Source organism: Cololabis saira, chromosome 10 (assembly GCF_033807715.1).
Source record: "Cololabis saira isolate AMF1-May2022 chromosome 10, fColSai1.1, whole genome shotgun sequence".
Taxonomy (NCBI): Eukaryota; Metazoa; Chordata; class Actinopteri; order Beloniformes; family Belonidae; genus Cololabis; species Cololabis saira.
The window spans coordinates 34,586,275-34,612,770 of NC_084596.1; the positions used below are offsets into that span (position 1 = coordinate 34,586,275).

At 44.2% G+C, this 26,496-nt stretch overlaps 1 protein-coding gene across 2 annotated transcripts; it reads right to left on the reverse strand.

Annotated features, from left to right (window-relative positions):
* Nucleotides 1–1,599: 1,599 nt before the first annotated feature.
* On the reverse strand, nucleotides 1,600–25,340 carry ubtfl (upstream binding transcription factor, like). 2 transcript variants are annotated; one of them, XM_061732727.1, is made up of 21 exons: nucleotides 24,644–25,340; nucleotides 24,366–24,547; nucleotides 17,519–17,615; nucleotides 17,129–17,304; nucleotides 13,626–13,709; nucleotides 13,314–13,469; nucleotides 13,138–13,202; nucleotides 11,990–12,110; nucleotides 10,974–11,084; nucleotides 10,679–10,806; nucleotides 10,455–10,596; nucleotides 10,342–10,383; nucleotides 9,109–9,213; nucleotides 8,808–8,966; nucleotides 8,594–8,704; nucleotides 8,238–8,317; nucleotides 6,272–6,461; nucleotides 5,677–5,724; nucleotides 5,431–5,568; nucleotides 3,919–4,023; nucleotides 1,600–2,478 (listed from the first exon to the last, which is right to left on the reverse strand). In XM_061732727.1, exons 3-21 carry the CDS (start codon nucleotides 17,574–17,576, stop codon nucleotides 2,398–2,400), a joined length of 2,100 nt encoding a protein of 699 aa, XP_061588711.1. In that variant the 5' UTR covers nucleotides 17,577–17,615; nucleotides 24,366–24,547; nucleotides 24,644–25,340; the 3' UTR covers nucleotides 1,600–2,397. The 2 variants fall into 2 exon arrangements, with proteins under 2 accessions (XP_061588711.1, XP_061588710.1); XM_061732726.1 differs by having other exon boundaries at nucleotides 8,576–8,704; nucleotides 24,644–25,339.
* Between the last annotated feature and the right edge of the window lie 1,156 nt (nucleotides 25,341–26,496).

Below are 26,496 nucleotides of genomic sequence, written 5' to 3' on the forward strand. Positions count from 1 at the left end.
CACTAATTTGTATAAATAAATATATATCATTTTTACAAAAATAACCTGTTTAATACCAAATGTAAGTTCTATCATGAATATAATGTACAGTAACTATGATATAAATATATGACTATGATATAAATATAACTGATATAAATATAATACGTATATCTATACAAACATACAAAGACAACATGTTGTAAAAAAAAAAAAAAAAACCTAAAACAGAGCACTGTGCCATCAGTAACTGATTTATTAAACATAAGAATATTGCTGCTATGTTTCAACCACCACTCCATCGTTGGTCCAAGTGATTGACAGGTGAAGCCAGGTGGTATTTGACAGGTTAGGTGGAACAATCCTGGCGTGGGGGAGACTGCGGTTTTAGCATAATAAGTTGAATAGCCTACTCCTGAAGATAAAATTCATTTTATGAATTTAGACTTATATTTTCCTCAATTATTTATGAAATATTTATTTTTGAAGTATTTTTGCATGGATGCTACTTTTTAAATATATGTATATTTTAAAATCTCACGTACCCCCAGGGGTACGCGTACCCTCATTTGAGAACCACTGCTGTAGATCTCCTGAAGTCAGTAGGCATTTTAAAATATTTCATCACGCTTTTGAGCTCATGTGACTTGCACCCGAGTGATGTATCAAAACCAAATACATTATCGTTAAACTGATTGTTACAACCTAAATCCAAATCAAAGATGATGTGTATTATGTGAAGATGTTAACACATCAATGAGGGAATCCTGAATCTCTTCTGAACTGGTCCCACTCATAGGGGGAGACTGGGAGAAGTGGCTCCATGCCAGTACGTCCTCACGCTGGTTCCTATAGCAACAGGAGCCTTCTAGGACAGGTTGGAGATCTCCATCATCCCTGAACTGACTGACTATGACCGCGTAAGAGACGACTAATCCAGATGAAACCAGATACACAAAATGTATTGTCAAAACAAACATTAAAATGTAATTTACAGCAAAGAACTGATTAAAAATATTCCCTAATGTAGTCTGTTTAGCGTGCATCTAACTTGTCACTATTTGATGTGACTAATCGATGACTAAATGTTTTTATTTAATGTACTTTTTGATAATATCTGAGTCTGTGGGGTTGACTCCAACATCCCTGGCCCTCCTCATGCGGATTTGTTCTGCAAACCGTGACCAAATCTGCAGAAGAAAGGCCTAAGTGCTGATAGGGAGAGGAAACGGTTGTGCTCCTCCGGTATGTCTCTAGTCTCAGCGTTATATGAACTTGGCCTTTAGTTTGGAGATGTTACCAGGGCTTTCTCCAAACAATAGTGTTGAGGAACACCAGCTAGAAGTTGCCCTATGACTCAGGTCCTATCCAGATCAGTGAAACATGATATTCCTGTTACTGGAGCAGACGCCTACTGACAACTGTAGCAGGACCCAGTTACTGATTGGCAGAAGATTCAAACGAGATAACAGTAAAATAAAATAAGCTGTTTGGTGTTGGCAGAGAAGATTTGACCAATTTTTCATGGGCACAACCCACAAACTCAGCTCTGCTGCTCCTCCTCCCACAAATGCATGTTCCTTACAAATGTGGTGCCATTTATAAGGGAAATAACCAGGCTTTCCAACGGTATGAGATTTATTGCCAAGAAGCATCGTTACAACAAAGACATCTACCAAACACAAATTTCCTTACTTTTTGTACTACGTTCATTTTGTGTGTAACTGTTAGTACATGAGGAACCTGAACTTACAGGACGTTTTCATCATTATGAACATTAACTCCATCTGGTGATAAAGTCTAACCACAGATGGGCCCCATGTATCTATTTGAAGTGGGGGAAGCCCCGCCCCCCCCTTTGACCAGATTAAGTTTAGAAACAAACATCCTCCGACTGCCTTTGTTGCCATGGCAATGTGACCTGCAGGAACATGCCTGGTTGGTTTAGAAAGGTAATCAGTAACAGCAGAGTGAGCGGGGAGCAGGGGGAGGACTGACAGGATGCTCACCAGAGCACACAGGAAATAGAGGGTTTAGGCTGCACACTTTTTGCAGCCGTGATGTCACCGATGACACAACAAAGAGGTGAGAAAAAGTGCATTTATTTAATTTTTATTTTATGAGGGGGATGTCCAACACTGACTCCTCCCCCTCACCGGTAACCAACAGGCTCCACCCCCTGTCTTTAACACTGTACAAACCCCTCAAAAACAACAAAAAAAACAACTAAGAAACCCTCGTCAACTAGTCCCGAACGTCCATCAGATAAAAACCAACAAACACTAGTAACAAAAATGCCCTGGAAGGCTCCGCCCACTTCTGCCATCGCCACCTCTCATTGATCCTCCGGGATGAGTGGCGTGTGAGGAGGTGTGGCCTGCACAGCCTGTCCTCATCAATGAGTGGGAGTGGGTGGGGCTAATCTGAGTCTGACTCGCTGGATTCTTCTGAGGAGCTCTGATCTTCATCGTCCTCTTCGTCATCATCATCTTCGTCATTCTGTAAAAACAAAAACCATTTAGGTGTTTAAGGGTGCTTTCACACCTGTACCGTTTCAAGCAGTTGTTCCGATACAGGGAACGCGTCCCCCTAAAGATCGGGACGTTTGGTATATGTGAACACAGCAATCGCGCTCTGAAACGGTACAAAACAAGCGTTCCGAGATCGCCTAGAAGAGGTGGTCTCGGCCCGATTCCATTCGAGACCTGAAACGGTTCATTTTTTTTATTTGTAGTGAGAACATGATCCGCACAGCAACCGAGACAACTCCATTCATTGTGTGTGTGCTGCCGCGGCGTAAGGAGAGGAGTCGGTCCTCCACTAACTCCTCTCCTATTGGACGTGCGAGATGTCTTCCCAGCACGGCACAAATTAAACTTTGTTTGAAATTAAACAATGTTCAATTCGGGCAGGGTTTGCGCAGCCCAAACCCGGCTGCAGCAGGCGCCCTCTCGTCCGCTGCCGGGCTCCGCTCTGCGCCGAGCGCACATAAATGAATGGGTAAAGCCTGATTTATGGTTCCGCGTTAAATCGACGCAGAGCCTACGCCGTACGCTCTGCGTTGGTGTAACGCGGAACCATAAATCAGCCAAAGCCGCGGCTGCGGTCTGCGCTGCGCTGAACGGGGCGTGTTGTTTTTCCCGGGGTGCGGAAGAGGAAACTCCTTCCGCCTTCCTTTGACCAATCAGAGAGCAGCTGGTTCGCGCATGGAATTTGTTAACAGCTTTGAAACGGTACAGACGTTTGCCTTGTGAACACAAACCCCACGAACGAGAAACGGAACAACTGTATCGGTTCAGCTCCTGAATCGGAACAAAACAAACGGGCCACAGGTGTGAAAGCACCCTTACAAACATCACAAAGAAAAAGAAACCTGACAGATTTACCGTATTTTCCGCACTATAAGGCGCACCTAAAAGCCTTTAATTTTCTCAAAAACCGGCAGTGCACCTTATATATGATCATTACGGTAATTTATGTTACTGTGGTCAGGGGGATTGTGGGTAATGTAGTTGGTGTCGCCGAAGTAACGGCGCTAAAAACGTCAGGAATCGTCAGACGTTCAAGACAACAGCAGCAACACTGACTCGCATAATGGCGACTTTGACGAGACGGAGCAAAGCTGGTTTTTATTTTGTTAATAAAGTTTGACATACGGTACTTTTCTTCTTGTTCTTTTTTTTTGCATTTGCTGTAGCATTTCCTTTAGCGCAGCTCCATCAGGTAGATACGTAACTCAACCCCAGCCACTATAGTACGGTATTTTACCATATATTTAGTGCGCCTTATAATGCGGTGTGTCTTATATATGGAAAATGATTTAAAATACGTCATTCATTGAAGGTGCGCCTTATAGTGCGGAAAATACGGTATGTTACAGTCAGAATATGAGTAGTGTTTAGAACAATTTTTGACAAAAACTAAAATCCCTCCTTTTACCTCATCTTCGTCCTCACTGTCAGTGCTTCCCGATGTCTCATCATCTTCATCAGAGTCTGTCGAGTCGCTCTTCTCTTCTTCGTCGTCTGAGTCAGACATGTCCTGCTGGAAGACGAACAGACGCAGCCTGTCAGACGGTACTGAGGTTTGACTGAGTCCCAGGTTGAGGCTCATGTGGAACTAAATTTCGTTGAAGTTCCTCAACTGACCACTAGAGGCGGGCTCCAAAAGTGAGTGGATCTCCATTGACTCATGTTAAAATGTCTAACTTTAGAGCAGAAATAAACATATTTACCGCCTGGTTCAGAAAAACTGTTTTGATCTGAATCAATGGATTTCAAACCCATGACAACTCTGAGGGGGTGAATGTTTTTGTACCACATCAGGAGAGTTTATTTCTAATATGATTGATTGACAGACAATAGCTAGCCGTTTTAACTCCCTCATCCGTAATCGACATACTACCGCACTTAGCAAAGCAACCAGCCATTCGTGCTAAACCAGTGTCATTTTTGATTTCATGGCCGAGAACATGTTGAACAGTAAAGCTAACTTTGATTTACATATAGTGGGCGGGTGCCTGCTGGCAACATGACTACGCTCAGTACAAGAAGCTTGGAACTGCACTTAACAAACCAAAAAGGTCACATGACTTAATGCTTCATCCATTGCCGTTTACAGTCTATAGAGGGTCTGCATTGACGTCACTTTCCCACTGGACCAGCCCCCTACTCGCACCGAGTGGCAAAAGCAGCTGCAACTAGTGGAGAAGACGGGATAACAGCCGGTTATTGGCTTAAATTAAAGGCAGTTGGACTTGACAGTGAACCGTACAGTTACCCCAAGAACCAGTGGTCCATGGACATTAATATTTGGCCATGAATCGAGTTTCCTGATATTTATATGTACTTAATTTGTACGCCGAGGAAGCAAAGCTTGAAGGCTTACAAAAGTCTTGACGCTTGGTCCGACTTCAAGGCAGGATTTGTTGGCGAAATTAAAGTGATGAGGACACCGAACTTTATGACTTGACCGTTTAAAGTTAACTACCGAAAAATCCAACATTACCTGATACAAAATGGGAACCGCAAATCCACGTTTCGGTGCCTGGAATCCAGTTGTTTCTGCTAATTGCAGCGATCCATTTGTCTCTCTTAAGCTAATTTTTCGGCAGTCTGTAAAACGATAACTCCAATTTCTTGTCTATGTGAATTCTATGAGTACAGTCGATCCTACGACAGCTCTTTACCATTTTAGATGTTTTCAAGTTGCTCAAACTGAAAGTTTACGCTGCCACTCAGTCTTTCTGCCACTCAGTCTTTCTGCCACTCAGTCTTTCTGCCACTCAGTCTTTCTGCCACTCAGTGGGTGAAACCCGTTGTGAAGTTGCATTTGTGACGTCATGTGCATTCCCTCTATACTCGGGCCGTACTGAGGCTCTACACAGTTCTTGTCGGAGTGTACTGGAGGTTCAGAAAGCTGAGAATTCTGTAGTTTGAGGCGTTGTTGTACCTTGGCGCGGTACGCCATCGCCCTCTTGCCCACGCTCACGCCCGGTGTCGCTGCCCTTGATCCTCCGGCCTTCCCCTTTGCTGTGACGCGGACTTTAGCGACCGGACTGCTGCGAACTTTAGCGGTGCTGCGTCGTTTCTGACAAAACAACAAAAATAAAACGCTGGTGAGGAGTAATGCCGTGTCAACACAACGGGAAAAACCACTGTTAGCTGTAAGGAGCAGCAGAAAAAGCCCTGCACTCACCGAGCTGGAGAACTCCTTGTACGCTGCTCGGTCCTGCGGAGTCAGAGACTGTGGAGAAGAACACGCATTAACAGAGCTGCCAGCAGGGGGCGACAACTTCAGCCAGTAACAATGACGTCACAAGCTCACTGAGCTCTGATTGGTCCAGAGTTAAGGCTGTTTTTTTTTTGTTCCCGAGTCTGGATTTAAAAGTGCTGTTTTTAACTGCAATAAAATAATGGTAATAACAAGAAAAAGTCCTAATTTAAATCTAAATTTAGTTGTAATTTACAAAAAAAATATAAAATAATTTAAAAAGTCCTAATTTAAAAAGAATACAATTCAGTGAAGATACAGATATGCCAAAAAACTATTTTTTATGGGAATCATTTTTTTTAATTTGCAACACAAAACATCTGGTAATGTGGTGAGAATAACATTTACATTTTGCAAAAATAAAGTCAGCTGCCTGTTTTTTGAGGACGGAGCTCCAACTCTGAACATTTGATTCAAGCTTTTCAGAATCTGCATGTTTGTGTTTTTGCACACGGCCACGTGACATCATCAGTGATGCAGTCCGGGCTCTGTGGTCGCCGTGGTGACGGCGGGGCCTCACCTTGACCCAGGCCTCCAGCTCAGCCTTGTACTCCACCTGCTGCTCCTCCACCAGCTTCTTGTACTTGTCCTTCTGATTCTGGCTGAGCTTCTGCCACCGCTTGCCGATCTCCACCATGCGCTCCTTCAGGCTGAAATGGTTCAACTCGCCGTTCGTCAGCAGCTCCTGGGAGAACATCTGATAGCCGCTCCTGTGGGACGGACATGGCAGGAGGGGGGCTTAGACAGGATGACGGGGAGGAAGCAGGAAGCCACGTCTACCACCATCCCTCAGACTCGGTTTCAATTTAGCGCTTAGCTGATTTTAAATGGATCATACAATTGAATGTAAAAACATTTTTAAATAAAAACTTTTTCTGAGCTCAAAAGGTGATATTTGTGTATCTCAGGGGTCGGCAACCCGCGGCTCTGGAGCCGCATGCGGCTCTTTAGCGCCACCCTAGTGGCTCCTGGAGCTTTTTCAAAACTGTTTGACCTTTTTTTCTTCTTTTTCTTCCCTTTTCCTTTCCTTTTTAAATCTCGACATTTTGACTTTTTTCTCGAAATTGTACTTCAACATTAATCTCGACATTTCAACTTTTTTCTCGAAATTTTTACTTTTTTCCTCAACATTTCGACTTTTTTTCCTCAACATTTCGACTTTTTTCTCGACTTTTTTTCCTCAACATTTCGACTTTTTTCTTGAGATTGTACTTCAACATTAATCTCGACATTTCGACTTTTTTCTCGAAATTTTTACTATTTCCTCGACTTTTTAACTTTTTTCTCGAAATTTTGACTTTTTTCTCGACATTTCGACTTTTTTCTCGAAATTGTACTTCAACATTAATCTCGACATTTCGACTTTTTTCTCGAAATTTTTACTTTTTTTCTCAACATTTCAACTTTTTTCTCGACTTTTTTTCCTCAACATTTCGACTTTTTTCTCGAGATTGTACTTCAACATTAATCTCGACATTTCGACTTTTTTCTCTAAATTTTTACTATTTCCTCGACATTTCAACTTTTTTCTCGAAATTTTTACTTTTTTCCTCAACATTTCGACTTTTTTTCTCAACATTTCGACTTTTTTCTCGACTTTTTTTCCTCAACATTTCGACTTTTTTCTTGAGATTGTACTTCAACATTAATCTCGACATTTCGACTTTTTTCTCGAAATTTTTACTATTTCCTCGACTTTTTAACTTTTTTCTCGAAATTTTGACTTTTTTCTCGACATTTCGACTTTTTTCTCGAAATTGTACTTCAACATTAATCTCGACATTTCGACTTTTTTCTCGAAATTTTTACTATTTCCTCGACATTTCAACTTTTTTCTCGAAATTTTTACTTTTTTCCTCAACATTTCGACTTTTTTTCTCAACATTTCAACTTTTTTCTCGACTTTTTTTCCTCAACATTTCAACTTTTTTCTTGAGATTGTACTTCAACATTAATCTCGACATTTTTACTATTTCCTCGACTTTTTAACTTTTTTCTCGAAATTTTGACTTTTTTCTCGACATTTCGACTTTTTTCTCGAAATTGTACTTCAACATTAATCTCGACATTTCGACTTTTTTCTCGAAATTTTGACTTTTTTCCTCAACATTTCAACTTTTTTCTCGACTTTTTTTCCTCAACATTTCGACTTTTTTCTCGAGATTGTACTTCAACATTAATCTCGACATTTCAACTTTTTTCTCTAAATTTTTACTATTTCCTCGACATTTCAACTTTTTTCTCGAAATTTTGACTTTTTTCTCGACATTTCGCCTTTCACCATTTGCCTTCATTCTAAGGCTTATACAATACTTTACATTTTTTGCGGCTCCAGACATAATTGTTTGTGTTTTGGTCCAATATGGCTCTTTCAACATCTTGGGTTGCCGACCCCTGGTGTATCTGAATTCCCTGCCAACTTAAAAACTCTGACTCAACCATGTCTTTTTGTTCGGTTCTGAAAATCAAACGAAGCTGGAACTCACACCGGAGGCTTCTTCGGTTCCCCGTCGAACTTTGGCTTCCGCTGAGCCCCCGCCGGAGTCCTCATCTCCAACAGCTCCCTCTGCAGGACACACACAGTCAGTGCAACAGCTCACAGTGCAAATAACAGAAGAAGATTCAGCGCCAGGACAAAGGGGAGGAGTCAGAACACAGGGGGAGGAGTCAGAGCAGACGGGGTCACGACTCATGAAGATGTCAGATTGAGACGGATGAGCTCTGTCCTTTCTGACTCCTATAAAACGTTGCATCAGTGAATAAAGTGGGTATAAAATGTATTTCTTTGGTGGGTGGGGTCAGTGTGGGGGCGTGGCTCACTGACCACGGGTCGGTACTGAACCTCGTAACGCTTCTGGTCCTCTGCCGCCTTCTTGATCCAGAGGATCTTCTCCTTCTTCTCCATGGACTTCCAGGTCGCCTCCATTGCTCCCTGAGCCTTCCTGCGATCGCTCTGAGGAACGAGTCACACGACCAGGAATTAGATTATGCCGTTCGTATTCCTGCAGCCGACTGAACTGAGCAACACGTGGGAGCAGCAGTGATCCGAGTCTCACTCTGTATTTGGCCAGGTAGTCTCCGATCACACTGTGCTGCCACATCTCTTCAGCCGTTTTTGGTGTCTCTGGGAGCTTCCCCGTCTTCTTCACGTCCCGCCTGTTATTGGGCGCCCCGGCAGGCGCCCACGTTTCTGGCTCCGCCTCCCGAATTCGCTCCTGTGATCACGGGAAAAACCCCGGTTCAGTGACTGACACCTTCAACAGCAACATGTGGTGAGTATGGTTGTGCTCTAACTCAGGTATTCTCCGGTCCAGATGAACACCTGAGTCAGCAGGACTGGCACGGCTGTTACCAGACCTTCACTGATGGAGACTTGGCCCTGTGTGGGCTGGAGGCCACGCCCCTGGAACCGCCCATCTTCTCCTCCCCTAAAACCCGGTCTCGCTCCTCATCTGGAAGGCTCTGGAAGACGGAGAGGAGGTCGTGATTTCTGCTTTTCACCGTGGTAGTGTTTGTGTTTGTGAGTTTTCATGTTTTTGGGTGTTGGTTGTGTTTCGTAGTGTTGTTTCTGTCAGCCTGTTTCAGTTTTAGTCTAGTCTTTAGGTCGAGCTATTATTTTAGATTTTATTAGTTTTAGTCACGTTCATTCTCCTTTTAGTCGTGTCAAGTTTCAGTCGACTAAAAGTCTGAGCATTTAAGTCTTATTCTAGTCAGAATTGTCCATTTTAGTCTAGTTTCAGTCAAAGATTGTATTTAGCCAAACCCATTTTACAATTCAAACAAGGTTGTCTTATTATTATATTATTGTTACCCGATAGACTCAAGAATACATTCATTCCAGATACAGAAGACTCTAATTTGAGTTTACAACATAATTATTTTTCCGCATTTCTCCCCATCTTTTGACGACACATTGGGTTTTCTTTTCCACGTCTATGTAGTGAAAGTGTATCCAGAGATCTAACCCTAACCCAGAGAAGATCTCTTTCTCTATGTAACTTTGTTTTTAATAACGTGAACCTAGAGCTCTGCGTTAACGGCATCAGCCTCTAACTCTGCAGCTGCATCTTCTGGATCTGATTCCCCGCTGCAGCGACTGGGATTGAGGACTAACGTCACCAGCAGCAGATTAACCAGAGGAAACTACTGAAAACATGGACATTAAGGATCTTTGTTAGAACATCTCATCTCGTTTTGGTCAATGAAAACAAAAACACATTTTAATATAGTTTTTAATTTGTAATCTACATTTTAGTCTCTTTTTATTCATCTATGTTATTGCATCATATATTTAATTATCTTTATCGTCACACGACCAGCATTTTCGTTACGTCTCGTTTTCCTCAGGTGATAAAGGTTCATTGACGACGATATTTAGTCATAATTTTCGTTGATGAAAGCAACTTTAGTGTTTCGTCGTTGTGATCTTGTCTTTTCCCCATTGTTTTTATTTTTTTTGAGGGGGGGGTTGATGGTCAGGTTTTTTTCACAGCAGTCATGTTTTTATGTTGTGGTTGTGTTTTTGTGTAATGGTGTTGTTGCGGTGGATGAGCAGTGAGGTGTTGCCGTAGCGGCGGGGTGTGGTCTCACCTCCAGGAAGCGCTGCAGGTCCACGTCGTACTGCTTCTTTTTCTGGTGGGACGTAGAGCAGCGTTAGAACGCAGGACCCAGGGGACGTAGCATGCAGTCGTGCTGCTACTGACCTGCTCGCAGCGTTTCTGGAACATGTCCTTCTCCTTCTGCGTCATCATCTTCCACTGTTTGCTGCAGAGCACCATGCGCTCGGTGCTGGGCACGTCCTTCATGTTCACCATCAGCTCAGCGCAGTACAGAGAGTAGCCGTTACTACGGACACAGAGCTTAGCAGTCAGACGACGTCCGCTCAGGGATTATCAGAGTGGAGAGGTCGGTGTGGACTCAGACTCACGGTGGAGGTTTCGTTGGCCGTCCATCGAACTTGTCCTTCAGCTGCCTCTCGGCCTTGGTGAGGACGGAGCGGACGTGTTCGTCTGAGTTGATATCTGGATGAGCTTCATGATACGCCCTCATACTGCCCTGTAACGGAAGCCAACGGTCAAACATCTGGAGACGGCAAACTACAGCCAGGAAAGCTTCATAAACATCTGTCCTCCAGAAGGTTTCAGAGAACTGAGGATCCTCCGTGGTGTCAGAGGGAAGACAGGAGAGTCAAAAACATCAGATCCTCAGGTCAGTTCTGGTACCTCGTAGTCTTTCTGCAGCTCCAGGGCCTTGCTGATCCACTTGAGTCTTCTCTTGTCCGACAGCTGAGACCACTGTCTCCGAAGAATCTCCTTCAGCTCCTTCTGACTCACCTGCACACAGATGGACAACCTCATATAAGACAGGGGTCGGCAACCCAAAATGTTGAAAGAGCCATATTGGACCAAAAACACAAAAATGTCTGGAGCCGCAAAAAATGAAAAGTCTCGTATAAGCCTTAGAATGAAGGCAACACATGCTGCATGTTTCTATATTAGTTATAACTGGAGGAAGATTTTTTTTTTCATTATGCATTTTGAGAAAAAAGTCGAAATGTTGAAAAAAAAAGTCGAAATGTCGAGAAAAAAGTCAAATGATTCGAAAAAAGTCAAAATGTCGAGAAAAAAGCAAAATGTCGAGGAAAAAGTCAAAATTTCATGAAAAAAGTCAAAATATTGAGAAAAAAGTCAAAATGTTGAGAAAAAAGTCAAAAGATTCGAAAAAAGTCAAAATGTCGAGAGAAAAAAGCAAAATGTTGAGAAAAAAGCAAAATGTCGAGGAAAAAGTCAAAATGTTGAGAAAAAAGTCAAAATTTCGAGAAAAATGTTGAAATGTTGAGAAAAGGAAAAAAGAAAAAAAGGAAAAAAAAGGTCAAACATTTTTCAAAAAGCTCCAGGAGCCACTAGGACGGTGCTAAAGAGCCGCATGCGGCTCTAGAGCTGCGGGTTGCCGACCCCTGATCTAAGAGATCATACATCACAACAACAGTTTCAATTTACAACCAACTACCTCCTCATGGACTCACAGTGGACTGACGTCTATACTGGTCCTGTTGGACCTCATACTGGCGTCTATGCCGGTCTTGTTTACGGAGGTTTGAACGAATTGAACTAACTTCCTTTCACTAAAATCAGGTAACACTGAGGACTAAAGCAGCTCCAACATGACTCTAAACATGCCTCGGCTGATGGAGGCGGGTCGTACTTGGGGAGTAAAAGAGAGTGGTGAGTGTTTCTACCTCTGGGTGTAGCTTCATGTAGCTCTTCTTCTCATGATTGTACCACAGCTGTTGGGGCGTTTTGGGTTTCTCTGGCAAGTCCGACTTCTTTCTCTCCTCTATCAGGTCTGGATGCTCCTCTCTACAGAACAGGCAACAGTTACTGTAGATTCACACCGAAAGCGTCAAAAATCACCTGTGATTGCTCAGGACGCCTGCGTTGCACCGCCTGCAGTGGGCGGGGCTTAAAGCTGCACTGCAGAACTGGAGGGAACAAAGTGCATATACCCTACACATATCTATATATACACCGGTAGCGTGCACATCTTCAGTTTCCTATTTCTCCATGGATCACACTTTGGGAAGCCTTTTTTATATTTCGGCACCATTTCCGCGTAGATAAGAGTGAGTTTGATGCAGAACAACAACAACCATCAGAGCCGTCGGTCCCGGTGAACTGCTGGCAGTCTGCCTACAGTCAACACCACTAACACACCGAGTCGTAACGGATTTGGTCATATTGTTTAAACTGTGTTTTGTGATTAATAAGCGCGGTTTTTTATAATTATTATTTTGCGTTGAATTGATTAGCAAATAAAAAAGTTCAGACCATCCAGCCCCTCGCCCATCAGATACGTGTTTCACATGAGCAGTTCGGGTAAAAACAGCAGTCAAATCAGCTAAAATGTCAGTTTGCTGGATGAAATATTAATTCCTGATAAAATAGGTTTGTTAGTGCACAGCTCTGCTCATGTACGCATGTGAATGAGTGTACGTTTGTGTGTACATGAAACTACAATGTATATTGAGGCTTTCTTGCTTTGGGAATCCTGGTCTGTGATTGGATGCTGCCTCGGCGTCGCCGCTGCTCATTTGCATAAAGTTGAGATTCTTTTAACTTCAAATTGATGCTCTGGACGCCTCCGTCGCGCCGCTGCCTCCAACGCCTCAGACACCTCTTGCAGCAAGCTTTCATAGAAAATGAATGGCAGCCGGACGCCTATGACACCCATGACACTTTTGGTGTGAATTCACGGTTAGCTTAAGTACACGCTAATACCGACACACACCTTGCTGTATAAGCTAAAAACTGGCTAAGCCACTAAAGAGTCAGAAACAGCTATTAGTCAGTAGCAGCTAGCAGCTAATAGGTCAGCAGCTGGACTCACTTGAAGCGGTTCATGTTCTTCTCAAAGTCTTCCTTTTCTCGCTGGAACTCTGTGATGTACTTTTGCTGCAGGAGAAAAGAGAAGACAAGCCGTTGATATGAATACGAGCGTCAGAGACTTTTGTGTTAGCGCAGCAGGTCCAGACCCGGCTCTCTAGTCACGGTTCTGGTCCACACCTTCTTCTTCTCGGGCAGCTCCTTGTACTTCTTGGACAGAATCTTGGTGAGATCCAGGTTGCTCATCTCCGGGTGGATTTTGGCGTATTTGGCTCGTTTCTCCATGAAGAAGCGGAAGTACGGAGTCAGAGGCTTCTTGGGGAAGTCGGGGTGAGTCTGGACATGAGGAAAGTCAGAGATCAGGACCATGTCAACAGCTACACAGAGATCTGGTTCAGGTTCTGCGGTTGGTTCTGTTTGTAATCTGGTGTCCAGGCGTGTGCACCACAGAGCCCCAGATTAAGCAGATCCAGTTCCAGAGTCTGCTCTCACCTTCAGCTTCTTGCCTTTGTACGGGTTCTTGACAAACTCCATGGCGTCCACGATGAGCTCCGTCATCGTTCTGTACTTCCGGACCTGGAAACAGAGATGAAACCGTAAGCTTATTTTGGAAGGTGCTCGTGGGGACATGACAGCCTTCGGTTCAGGGTTTGGAGGCATCATGGAGTGCTACTGCTCAACACAAATATGTAAATATGGATGATCTTTAACAGTTCTGTAATATGCTGCTTTATGTCATCCTCAGCTCTGCAATTCTTGCTGTTGTTGCTCTGATCCGTGGTTTAATTTTTTTGGTTATCAAGACCTTCAAACCTTATTGATAATATAAAGCACATCATAATCTCCTCCCAAGATGTTCTCAGAGGCTGTTCCAAATCCACAAGAGTAAATATGAACTAAGGAACACAGGTATGTTTAAGAAGGCATGGGGAAGAACCAAAAGTAAAGAAAACTGTTTCCGGGAAAGGTGTCAAATTATGGAATTGCTTTGATAAGGATTTAAGAATGTGAACCTCAATTTATGTTTTCAAAAAAATGTTTAAATATAAAACGATAAACAGTTATAAAGAAATCTGTTAATTATTTTGGTATAGCCTATTATAGATTAACATGAAAATAGCACCACTATATACCCCTTTTTGCATTATTGGCATTACTATTTTTATATAATATAATGCAATGACAGTTTCTCTTTGTTTTCTTTTTATATATTTCTTTTCTTATTTGTGTATTATCATCCACCGGATGCCATATTGTGTGAATGATATACACTGCACAGGATAGGCTATAATAAGCCCTTGGCTTCAGCCTACTCCTTTTTCTGACCTTTTATTTTATTTGTTAAATGAACATGTAAATGTCTCAATGTATTCTGTCCGAAATAAACCATTCATTCATTCATTCATTCATTCAAGACAGCATTGTAAAATAGGCTTCTGAAGGATACAATCATGTCAGAAAGTTGGTACTTAAAACATAATATGCAGAACAACAAGCCCAAAACATTGTGTCTCCACTGCCTTGCTCGACCATTTGTTTTACTTTTAATCGTGGGAAGATAAAAGAAGTTGTGTGCTGTTGCATTTGCCTGATACTAAGTGCGTTTCCATGTGCAGGGATTACGGGTGAACCCGCCAGGCAGGAACCTCCCCCTCTCAGCCGCTCCATTACACTGAACCCCCAGACAAGAACCATTAACAGAACAAACAACACTGCTGACCACAAGGTGGCGGTAATGCGCCTTTTTAGCTGTTCAGCAGCATAAAAGGAAATGAAAAAGAAGAATGCCCCAAAGAAGAAAGAGAAGAAGAAACAGGTAAACATGGAATGGACATTTCTTGCTTTTTCAACATTGAGATGAAAGAAAACCCCTCTGGACCTCTTTTTGGGGGTAATATGCCAACAAGGCCTGAATCTCCTTGTCGGTCCATCCATCATTTTATCTTGTAATCTCCATCTTCACCAAATGTACTTATCGCAAAATGTTTCCAGATTGGTCAAATGAGTTGTTGCTCACATGATTTATGTTTGTGAGAGAAACTTTTGTCAGCAGAAACCCCCCCCCCCCCCCCAGTTAGTTCCTCTCAGCCACCCTGAGTACGTCTCCTAATACAGGAACGTTTCCTTCCCCACAAAAGGTTCCTGAGGGCCACTTTGCACGGCTGTTCCTCACAATGTAGACATGGGTCAACACTCCAGCCCCCTGATAAACTCTACTAATGAAAACACGCCCACTGAAACCCAGTACCATCAATGATCGTCTAGGTTTTTACACAAACGTCCTAATTAAAGCAGGTGGGTTGAGCCTCTGCAGCCTCCCTGCTCAGGTCTATGCAGGAGTGCTGGGGAAAAGAGTCTGGGTGATTGTCACACCTTAGATTCAGGAGGAACAATGTGGGTTTTGTCTTGGCAGCGGAACACTGGACCAACTTTATACCCCCACTAGGAGCCCAGAGGGATCATGGGAGTTTGCCAGCTGGTCCACATGTGTTTTGTGGTCTGGGAGAAACCACATGACTGCATCCCTGGGGGTCTCCTCTGGGGGTCCTCCAGGAGTATGGGGTACAGGGTCAGTTGCTATCCAGTTCCTTTACCAACAGAGCCGGAGTTCGGTCCAAGTTGGTAGCAGTATGTCGGATTCATTTCAGGTTAGAGTTGGACTCCGTTATCACCGATTTTGTTCATAACATTGATGGACAGAATTTCTAGGTGCAGCCAAGAAGCAGAGAGGGGGGGGGGGGGTCTGGTGATGTCAAGATCTACTTTTTGCAGATGATGTGGTCCTGCAGGCTTCAAGTTGTGATTTTCAACTCTCCCCGGAGGGGATCACAGCTGACTGTGAAGCAGTGGGAATGAGAATCAGCACCTCCAAATCTGAGACCATGTTTCTCAGTAGGAAAGTTCCTCCCTAGGTCAGCCATGAGGTGTTGTCTCAAGTGGAGAATTTTAAGTATGTTTGCTACTTCTTGTGAGTGATGGGAGGATGGAACAGGAGATCTGATGACCATTCATTTGAATCAAGTGTGCTGATGCAGGGAAACATCTAAAAACAGGCAAGAAACTGGCCCTCAAGGTCCAGGATTGCCTGGAGGTAGATGGACTCTCCCTTAGAGATTGGAGGGTACGCTCAGTCCTCCAGGAGTCTCTCCTGCTACGCCACATCCAGAGGAGTCAGCTGACATGGTTCTTCTCATCAGGACGGCTCCTGGATGCCTCTCCGGTAATATCTTACTGACATGTCCAGCCAGGAGGAATCCCTTTACCAAGGACACACTGGAGAGATTATATCTGTCAGCTGCTCTGCAAACTCTTCAGTATTCCCCTGGAAGATCTGGAAGGGGGTGTCTGGAGAGAAGGAGGTCTGGACCTTTGTTTATTAGACTGCTGCCCTCACGACCTGAATCTGGAAGTACCGTATTTTCCGCACTATAAGGCACACCTAAAAGCCTTTCATTTTCTCAAAAACCGGCAGTGCGCCTTATATATGATCATTACGGTAATTTCTGTTAGGGTAGTGAGGGAGATTGTAGCTACTGTAGTTGGTGTCGCCGAAGTAATGGCGCTAAAAACGTCAGGAATCGTCAGACGTTAAAGACAACAGCAGCGATGCCGACTCGCATAATGGCGACTTTGAAGAGATGGAGCAAAGCTGGTTTTTATTTTGTTAATAAAGTTTGACGTACGGTATTTTTCTTCTTGTTTTTTTTTTTTTTTTGCATTTGCTGTAGGATTTTGTAGCATGTCCTGTAGCGCAGCTCCATCAGGTAGATACGTAACTCAACCCCAGCCACTATAGGACGGTATTTTACCATATATTTAGTGCGCCTTATAATGCGGTGCGCCTTATACATGAAAACGTTTTAAAATACGTCATTCATTGAAGGTAACTTTTCCACATAACAGTACGACACACATATTCAGGACTGCATCCTATATTACACGAAATTAAAGAGTATTTTTCAGGAGTAAAGCTTCTTTAAAATGGGCGTTGGTACCTCTGAGGAGACCTTAATCCACTTCTGCCGGCACATATCACCGGTGAAACTCCCGAAACAAACTTTGTCCCAGTCAAAGTGCGACTCAGTGGTCTTATACTTCATGCCGTCTGCGTCCGGCAGCATGCTGCGAATCCTCTCCAGCAGGGTCAGACACTCCTCCTTACTCCACTCACCTGCAGACAGAGACAGCAGTTAGCGGCGAGATACTGTCACCACCATGCTCCCCTGTAGGGGTGAGCACACAATCCTATTCCTGTCTGATGGATGTTGACAGGTGCTCCCTGACTGGTGCAGAGTCTAACAATGTGTGCAGACAGGACCGTGACAGACGTGTCACCTGACTGTTGGCGGGTCACGCTGGAGTGACGTGCTGCTGTTGGCTGTTACCTATCTCGGTCTTGATCGTGGCGCCCTGAGCCGCGGAGACGCTGCTGCTGCCGTTCATCCTGCAGCACCTGCTGAGAAGACTCCGCCGCTCCCTCCTCTGAAGACACACAGGCAGAACAGATTCAGTCAAAGCGTGTACATCTGGTAGCCGCTTCACACAGGTTCCATGTTGAAGTTAACAAACCCACAAATTCACATCCCGTCACACATCCTGTCTAACATCTTAACTTCTGGCTTGAGGCTCATGTGGAACTACGATTTGTTGCAGTTCCTCGACTGACCGATTGACTGACCCTTGCTCCCAAAAGCGAGTCAAACTCCATTGACTCTCATGTTAAGTAGGGGTGGGTATTGGGAAGGACCTCACGATACGATACGCATCACGATACTTGAGCCACGATACGATACAAATTGCGATATCCCGATTATGCGATATATCGCGATATTCTACATAGTTCACCGAAAAATTTAAAAATGCATTACATATCTTAAAATCCAAGTTGTATATATGTACATCAGATGATAGTGATAATGCATTGGACAGACTGAGTCAAAACAATGTAATTCAAACTTTCCATTTTAATTATGCAACATATTTGCATGAAAAAACACACTGAAACACAATGAAAAGTGCAGTGTGTGCATTATTCTTAGATACAAAATACTCAAAATAAAATGCAGTGTCTCACCCACACTGAAATCACAAAATAAAGTGCAGCTAGGATTGGGCAAAAATATTGATACGGCAATATATCGCGATACATACATTGAATATCGATATCGTATCGGGAGACTATGTATCGCGATATATTGCCGTATCAATATTTTTGCCCACCCCTAATGTTAAGATATCCAACTTTAGAGCAGAAATAAAACATATTTACAGCCTTAACCTGATCATTTGATTTCACATTCATGTGAACTCAACTCTCAACACATTCAACTCTGAGGGGGGGGATTTTTTCTACCACGCCAGGAGAGTTTATATGAAGCATCTCATGTTTTGTTTTTTCTCAACAACTTAATTTCATTTGTTAATATTGATCTATTATTATTCTTTGAAGCAAAGAGGAGAAACTAATGAAACTGTTGAAATAACCAAGTGGACAAATGCAATTTTGTCCAGAGGCAACATCTCTGGACTCTGAGACACCTGGGACGAACCAGATGGCCTATAATACCAGCTAAAGCTATCTTACATTCGTTCTATGCTCACGTGCATTTGTGACATCTGACATCAGTGCTGCCAGAGAAGAATTGAAGGCTAGCAGGGTTGTGCTAGAAACCGTGATTACCCTAAGCCTGTGAGCCAGTCATGGTCATCCACTGGCCCACCAACCCTAGCAGCTAAATGTTAACAGTGTTGGCTACTGACTGGCTCATAGTAGCGACTGGACCTGTGGCTACTTGGTTGGCCAAGCCTAGTGTTAGTCAACCAAGAAATACTGTCTGGTGGTGGTAAGTCAACTTGGAAAGATACTAAAATGATCCGAAGGTCTCTCAACTGCAGGTTGGTTCTTTATAGAGATTTAAAGAACCAAAGACGGAGAGGTATCATTCAGCTTTTATGCTCCTAACCGGTGGAACAAACTCCCAGAATGCATCAGGGTTACTGAAACTCAATTGCTATAAAAAGGAGCTTGAGGCCGGATTGTGGCAAGATTTATGAAAAAAATCTGTATACATTTTAAGTTTTCTAGTAATAATGTCAGATGAAGCGTTCCAAACCCAAAAGAATGAGCCCTCTAGTGTATCTCTCCATTGCCTTGAACAGGCTGTGTGCTGCAAAATGTGCTGCAATTCGGTCCCGAATTTCCCGCGCTGGGCTACGGATGTGACGTCACATGACGCTGCATGTGCGTTCTCCCGTGCCGGCTTCACTGTTGGCTGCAGTACCCCCAACGGCCGTCGTGGTGAAGGGTGGCGCTAGAGAGTCTCATTTCTTAAAAGGAGCCTCAAGCTCCTTTAAGTCAAGGTTGAAAACTTTTTTGCTGCATTTCAGTAATCTTTCACAACCTTTGCTTCTTACATCTCATTTGTTTTATTCTTTTTTAACTTGTGTCTTTCTTTAATTCTGCTTTCAAACTACAGTATTTCAATTTGAAATGCATGTTTTGAAAACGTTTTTATATAAACAACGTTGAATTGTCTTGTACATGAAATCCACAATACAAATAAACTTGCCTTGCCTATAAGCTGTCAAGCTTGAGGCCCTTCAGCTGGTGTCCCCTGGTTAGCTCTGGCTGCAAGACTCACCTTCCCCGACTTCACAATCAAAAATGGCTGTGCTGTCATCAATAATAGAAACACTCTGCTAATATTACAACTTATTTTATTCACATCCAGCCAGACACACATGGAAATGTTGGTTTCTTTTAATCTCTGTACATATTGCTAACAATGCCCACGACTACTCCAATGCTTACAAGTGCCGTTTTCACCTAAGTTTGCATCTGGAACATGATCCACTGTGCTGTGACATCACCTGGGATGTTTCTAGCTTTTGGGGGCCCTACTTTGGAAAACCCCGGTGTGAATGGGAGCTCCAGGCCTTTACAATTATACCAGTTTCACGTTCACTTCAAAGTTCAAATTGGGCTGGCAATATAAATCTGCCTAACAAAATTAAATTTTTGCAAAGGAGGAAATCATTTTGCTGAAAACAACTGTACAAAGGGGGAGGGTGAAATTACCAGAAAATGTTCTGAATTTTTACATTTCCATAACTCAGAAAATAAGACTGTTAAAGCAATCAATAGCTTGCAATACTAACATTCTGTAATTTTTTTTCGTAAATATGTACCAATTTCACACCATTGGTTTTTTTCTTAATTTACAAACCAAGACGGAAAGATTCTGCACCTCCAAACACAAAACCAGCATTCTGGTACCAACAAGTGCAAATGACTCCAGACTGACTTAACTGCTGATGTACATTGTACGAAAATGCAGAAAATCTATGCAGAAAATCTGTTTACATGCAAAACAAGCATCTTCCCTTTCTCAACCCTAATTTGTCACCCTCCAGGACAAAGGTGACAAAAGAAAAGGGCTGATAAAAATAAGGAAAAGGGCTGATAAAAATAAGAAAAAGGGCTGACAAGAATTTTCACCTTCCCAGAGAGGAGTGTCAAAATGCATGCACCAAGATTGGGAAACGGTCTGGAAAGTCCACCATATGAGTTGAAACATTTCAGTGTACATGAGGCAAATCCTGCTCTGAAAAACACCCCATAGGGGGACTATGCTGACCGTGACAAACTACAAAGCTTCACACAGTGAGTCCACCAGTTTCTCATGGAGCCAGCAGTGATTGGGCGTCGGTCTGCTCCTCCTGGTATCATAGCGGAGGCTGAGAGCGTGTCCTACCCTCTTCAGACATGAGCTCCATCACAGTCCCTCTCTGGACCACCACACCGACAATGACCGGTTAATCTGACATCCTTGTGTTTGGACTGTGGGAGAGAGCTGGAGCACCTGGAGGAAGCTCACACAGAAAATTCACCCTGCTGGGGGTCTGACCAGAACCTCTTTATTAGGAGGCATCAGTCCAGACCACCGGGCCCCAACGCTGCCCTTCGCCATGCAGCCGCTAGGAGCCCCGGGCTACACAGACTGCAGAAAGAGTACAGCAAACACACTTTCTCAAGAGTGCTTCTGAAGCGTCGTTTTCAGTGCCATGTTGGTACAAAAGGGCTCCATCCAATCCTGTCAAATCCAAAGATGGACATATGGATGGAGCACGCAGGTCATGAAGCTGTCTGACTGAAGCCAGTGGACATGTTTGCTGTTTTAGCTTGGTGGCAAGCTTATGCTACCCTATAATGAAAACTGGTGTTATCTTATTTTCATTTTAATCTAATCTGTACACACACAAAAAAAAACACAAAAAAAAAACAAAAAAAACTTGCCATTCACATAGATGCTATCGTCAGTTATGCGTTTCATCCCAAATCATTTGGGCCAAATGCATATCAGTAGGTGTTTCTTTAAATATTTCTGAGCCTGTATACTACAACAGTATAATAAAATCCTGTATTGATGACTTTTAGTTTTGGTGTCCACCCACAGAATTTAAGTGGCCCCATCTGGCCCCCCCTATGAAACATTTTTGGAGGTGCCCCTGTCTGTACAACCATCCTAATTTCACATGTCGCTAATGAAACGACACCTGAAACGGCTGCTGCCAGAGGTACAGGCTGATGGTCTAAAAGAAATTCAGCTGGTGGCCTCCGGGTAGTCCTGGCTACCAGCCTTTAACTCCAGGTGTAGATAGCTGCCGCTTTTCACGCCTGAACCTTTCCAGACCAACCTACAACCCTCTCAGACCGACCCAGAATCTTCCAAAACCAACCCAGAAACCTCTCAGTCCAACCCAGAACCAGTCTCAGCAGTGAGTAGCACAGCAACACATTATCCCTAAATAAGAAGGTTATGCTTTGTAAGGTCTTCATTCACAGCTCATAAATCAAGTTCACCAGCTAATCAACTCAAGTCATGATTGATAGTTTAACAACAGCAGACTGTCAAAAGACCACGCCCTTAATTGTGAATAATGTACGGTTCTTCTGCCATTTACTAAAAAAAAAAAAACAGTAGATGAATCATTAAGTCGTGTGATGTATTGGTTTTTGAGGAGAGTTTTTGAAGCCTCTTTTTATTCACACAGCCATGTTGCTTGGGGAACCGACGGGAACATGTGTCAATCAGGTAGCTTTGGCTAGCAGCCCCTTCAGCCGACCCCCGCTGAAATATCTCCAGAGCTGCTGGCAGATGTTCACAGCAGAATATACAGTTCAACACGTTGACTCGACAGCAAAAAGGAAAATGATTTAGCTGATGCTGATTGCGTACAAACTTCTTGGTACTTCATTAAGTTTGGTAGCGTGAGGAGTTTGGATCAGGAAGTGATAACGGCTAGCCCTTGGATGAGGGAACTGTCAATCGTTCATCTTAGAAATCACTTTATACAAATTCTCCAAGCGGGGTACAAAATAATGCATCCCCATCAGAGTTTTCGTGGATGTGAAATAAAACGACTGAGACCAAATTGTTTTGTTTTTAAATCAGGCTGTAAATATGTTTTATTTACGCTCTAAAGTTGGACAGTTTAACATGAGTATCAACGGAGATGGGCCACGGTTATTCAGGATTAATTATTCCGAATTAAACTATTTTCCTTCGAGTTTACATGGAAATAGTAATTCTGAATTGAGGTTTACATGGAAAACACATTTGATCGGCTTTATCAAATTCCCCTTGAGGTCTGGGAAGGTTCTGATTGGATAGGGGGGCGGACCGGAAGTTACGTCACAAACTTAGCCGCTACAACTTTGAAAAGCTCAACATTTTTACGTTTCCTGCCATCTGTTCTTTTAATTATTTCCAGGTCCTCCAAGCTATATATTAAATAAATGGTCTCTGCTCTTGACCACCGTTTACTGCGTGCTGCCATCTTGAAACTTTGTTTGAAAACCAGCCCAGCGCAGAATATAAGTGTCATGGCGACAGACGGGCGAGGGAACGAGCAGCGCAGAAAGACCGGAATTAATTTAAAGCGGAATGAGTGTATACATGATCGCGGAATTATTCTATTCGGATTTAAAATCGGATTAAAACAGCCACTTACTTCGGAATTAAGTTTCATTCGGAATTAGGTGTTTACATGGTAATTTTTAAATCCAATTTAATTTTAATTCTGAATTAAATAGGAATTAATCTTCCCATGAAAACGCACTCATTGACTCGCTTTTGCAGCCAGGCTCTATCCGACAGGTCTGGACCCGGACCCCGGTGGTCGGAGGAGGAACTGCAGTTCTGGATCTGGACCCCGGTGGTCGGAGGAGGAACTGCAGGTCTGGACCCTGGTGGTCGGAGGAGGAACTGCAGGTCTGGACCCTGGTGGTCGGAGGAGGAACTGCATCAGAGGACCGTCCTGGTCGCAGCTGTCGCAGAAAGAAGCGCATGAACGTGGAGCCTCAACTGCATAAACTCAGCTTCTCTTCAGGCTGCACAGATGTCGGGGCCTCACAGCAACTAGGGCCCCAAATTGCAATGTCAACCTCAAGATTCAGATGAGTAGTACATTTTCAAATTTATGAAATTAAAATTAGTTAGGAATTGTTTTCCCTCATGCAACTCTACTCTGAAGTTGTAATGAAGATAGCACCAACTAATTGTAACTATTTAGGTTTATTTAGCCAGCACCACTTGAAATAAACTTAAACTACTATTCACTAATCTGTGCTGTTTTGTTGTACAGTATAACCCGGATTATGTTGAAGGTTTCAACTCTCTCCTTGAGTTTTACCGAGTGGGGACCCCCCTTATGGTCCCCCAGACCCCTGCCCAGGGCCGGGGCTGTGCGGGGCTGTGCGGGGCGCAGGCATGAGGCGACCCGGCCCCCGGTCCGCTGACGGTTCCGCCGGGATTCGGCTCGGGGAGCGCGCCCCGCGGGAGCGAGTCCCCGCCGGCTGCAGGCGGCGGGCCGCCCGGCTGCAGCTGCCCGGTAATGGCGCCCGTCCTCCGGCAGGAGTCAGCACGTAGCTTCCGCCGACACGCGGAGGGCGACTCGACGCTCGAGCGTGAACATTTTTTTTATTTTTTTTTATTAAATGACAACGTTTCTGCAGTCAGATCAGGTCGCAATGGTAATATTCGCGTTTGCAGCGAAGGGTTTTAGGAGAAAACCCCGCGGAATGAGCGTATTTGGGTGTGCAGCGGCGCGGTGAGCCGCCGCTGCCCCACAAGCCTTCACTGCGAAGCCGCCATGAATGTTCTGGCGACTCGGGGACAAACGCGCAGAAACTCCCCGAAAAACGCTTTAAAATCACCACCGGCCGCTTACCTGCTAGTTCGGTCGGAAGCCCGGGTTATTACCGCTCACAGCCTCGGTCGTTTGGGCGATTTTGGGACTTTGAAAGTGTGCCTTTTTCAGCCGTAAACCCCGGGGAGTCGGGTCGAAACGAATCCGACAGAAGGAGCGTCTAGTCCGGTATGGAGCTCCGCCCCGCGCCGCAGGGGGAGGACCTCCGGGGAAGACATGAGGACAAAGGCGGAGGATGAAACCAGAGACAGCGGTGAAAACATCAGCCAAGCCCGCTGAAAGACACCCCGGATATTTACCGGCTATTTCACACTTTTACACATTTTTTCCAGGAACGCGTCCTTTTCTCTGCGGATGCTGATCTGAACCGGCCCGGGTGCAGATGCTCCACCGGCGGGGAGGAGGAGGACCGGGGCCCGGGGGCCCGTCAGCCCGCCGCTGCTGGCGGGGATGCGGCGGAGGGGAGGCTGTGGCCGGCGGCCCCGGCTCCGGGAGCCCCCGGCGGGCACCGGGAGTCGCGGGTTCCGCCTCAGCGAGGAGGCTCCTCCGTGCAGCGGCCCGTGGCCGCCGGGCGACCTGCATCCTGCAGTGCAGCAGCCCGCATCACCATGGCACCCTGCCCGCTGACGGGACACCGTCCGCCGGCTCCGAGATCCGCCATCCAGCCGCCCTCCTGCCGGGACCCGGACCTGCCCAGCTGGTCCCGTTGATCAATCAGCTCCAGCTCACACATCAACCTGAAACCGTCCACAGGTGTGGACGTGCGTGAGGGGCCGTCCGCGTTACGTTACGTATTTTAATTAAATTAATTTGCTTCATAGAATGGCATACTTTTTTTGACTATGAAATCTGAGGTAATGATCTGATCAATAACCCTATCAGAGCTCCAGGTGACCACAGCTGGTGGGTGGAGACAGCCCGCATCGTGGGAACTGGTGTTTGTCCATCTTTAGGGACTGGTGCCGGAGGAGAGCCGGGCTCCAGACCTGTGGTTCGGCTCCAGGGGCCTCGGAGTGCACGGCTGCTGGGGCCCCGAGCCCCAGCTGGCGCCCCCTGCCGGCCAGGACGTCCACCGCATTAAAGAGACAGTTGCGTGATGCTCACGCATCACTGATGGCGTGCGGTGAAGTGCATCACTCAAGTGCTTTTATTTTATATTTAGCAGAGGTGTATAATCAGTACTCGAGTTGTAAAAAAAAATCAGGGGGGATGGTGGATTTTATCATATGAGGACAGATAATTTGTGCTGATTACAAATAATATAATATATTACAAATAATAGCAGTGACCAAAACACCTGCAGAAATACTGCAGGAATGACATAGCAGCAGTTAAATGCAGCCTTCTGTAAGCTTTAAATATCCACTGGGCTTACATCAAATACATCAAAACACAACAATAAAAAAACAGTTTTCTGAACTTATCAATATGACTCTGTCATTCACAGGATAAGTCAAATGGATCACTGCAAAAACTCAAAATCTTAACAAGAATATGTGTCCTATTTCTAGTTAAAATGTCTCATTTTAGTAATAAAAATCTCATTACACTTAAAACAAGACTCATCACTGGAAAAAACAACAATTTTCACCTGTTTCAAGTAGATTTTCACTTGAAATAAGTAGAAAAAGTTATTTTTCGGGAGTTATTTTTCTGGTGATGACTCTAAATGTTGAAATAGCAGTAAAACCACATTCATTGATGAAATGACGGGATGGAAAGGGGGGATGGCAGTTTTACAGGGGGGATGCCATCCCCCCTCAACTTGAGTACTGTGTATAATCCAGGTGCCATAAAGTAAAATCCTGTCCAGCAGTTCCAACCAATCACTAAACCAGCTCCTCTACAGGTAGACGGTAGGTCGTTAGTGAAAACACCAGTTTTACATGTGCTGGCTGATCCACAGGTATATGTTTTAATGAGCAAACATCAGTTTAATGTAAAGAAAATTATTTGACTAATGGTGCTTTGAGACTGACCCCATTTCAAAATTGGTCTTAATTTAAGATTGATTCAAATCTATTTTTGATTTTGTAAAAAAACAACATTAAAGCACATTCAAGAGGTGTATAATCCAGGTGCCATAAAGTAAAAACACAGCCATGTTTCTGGATCAGCCAGTACACTTAAAACTGGTGTTTTCACTAACGAC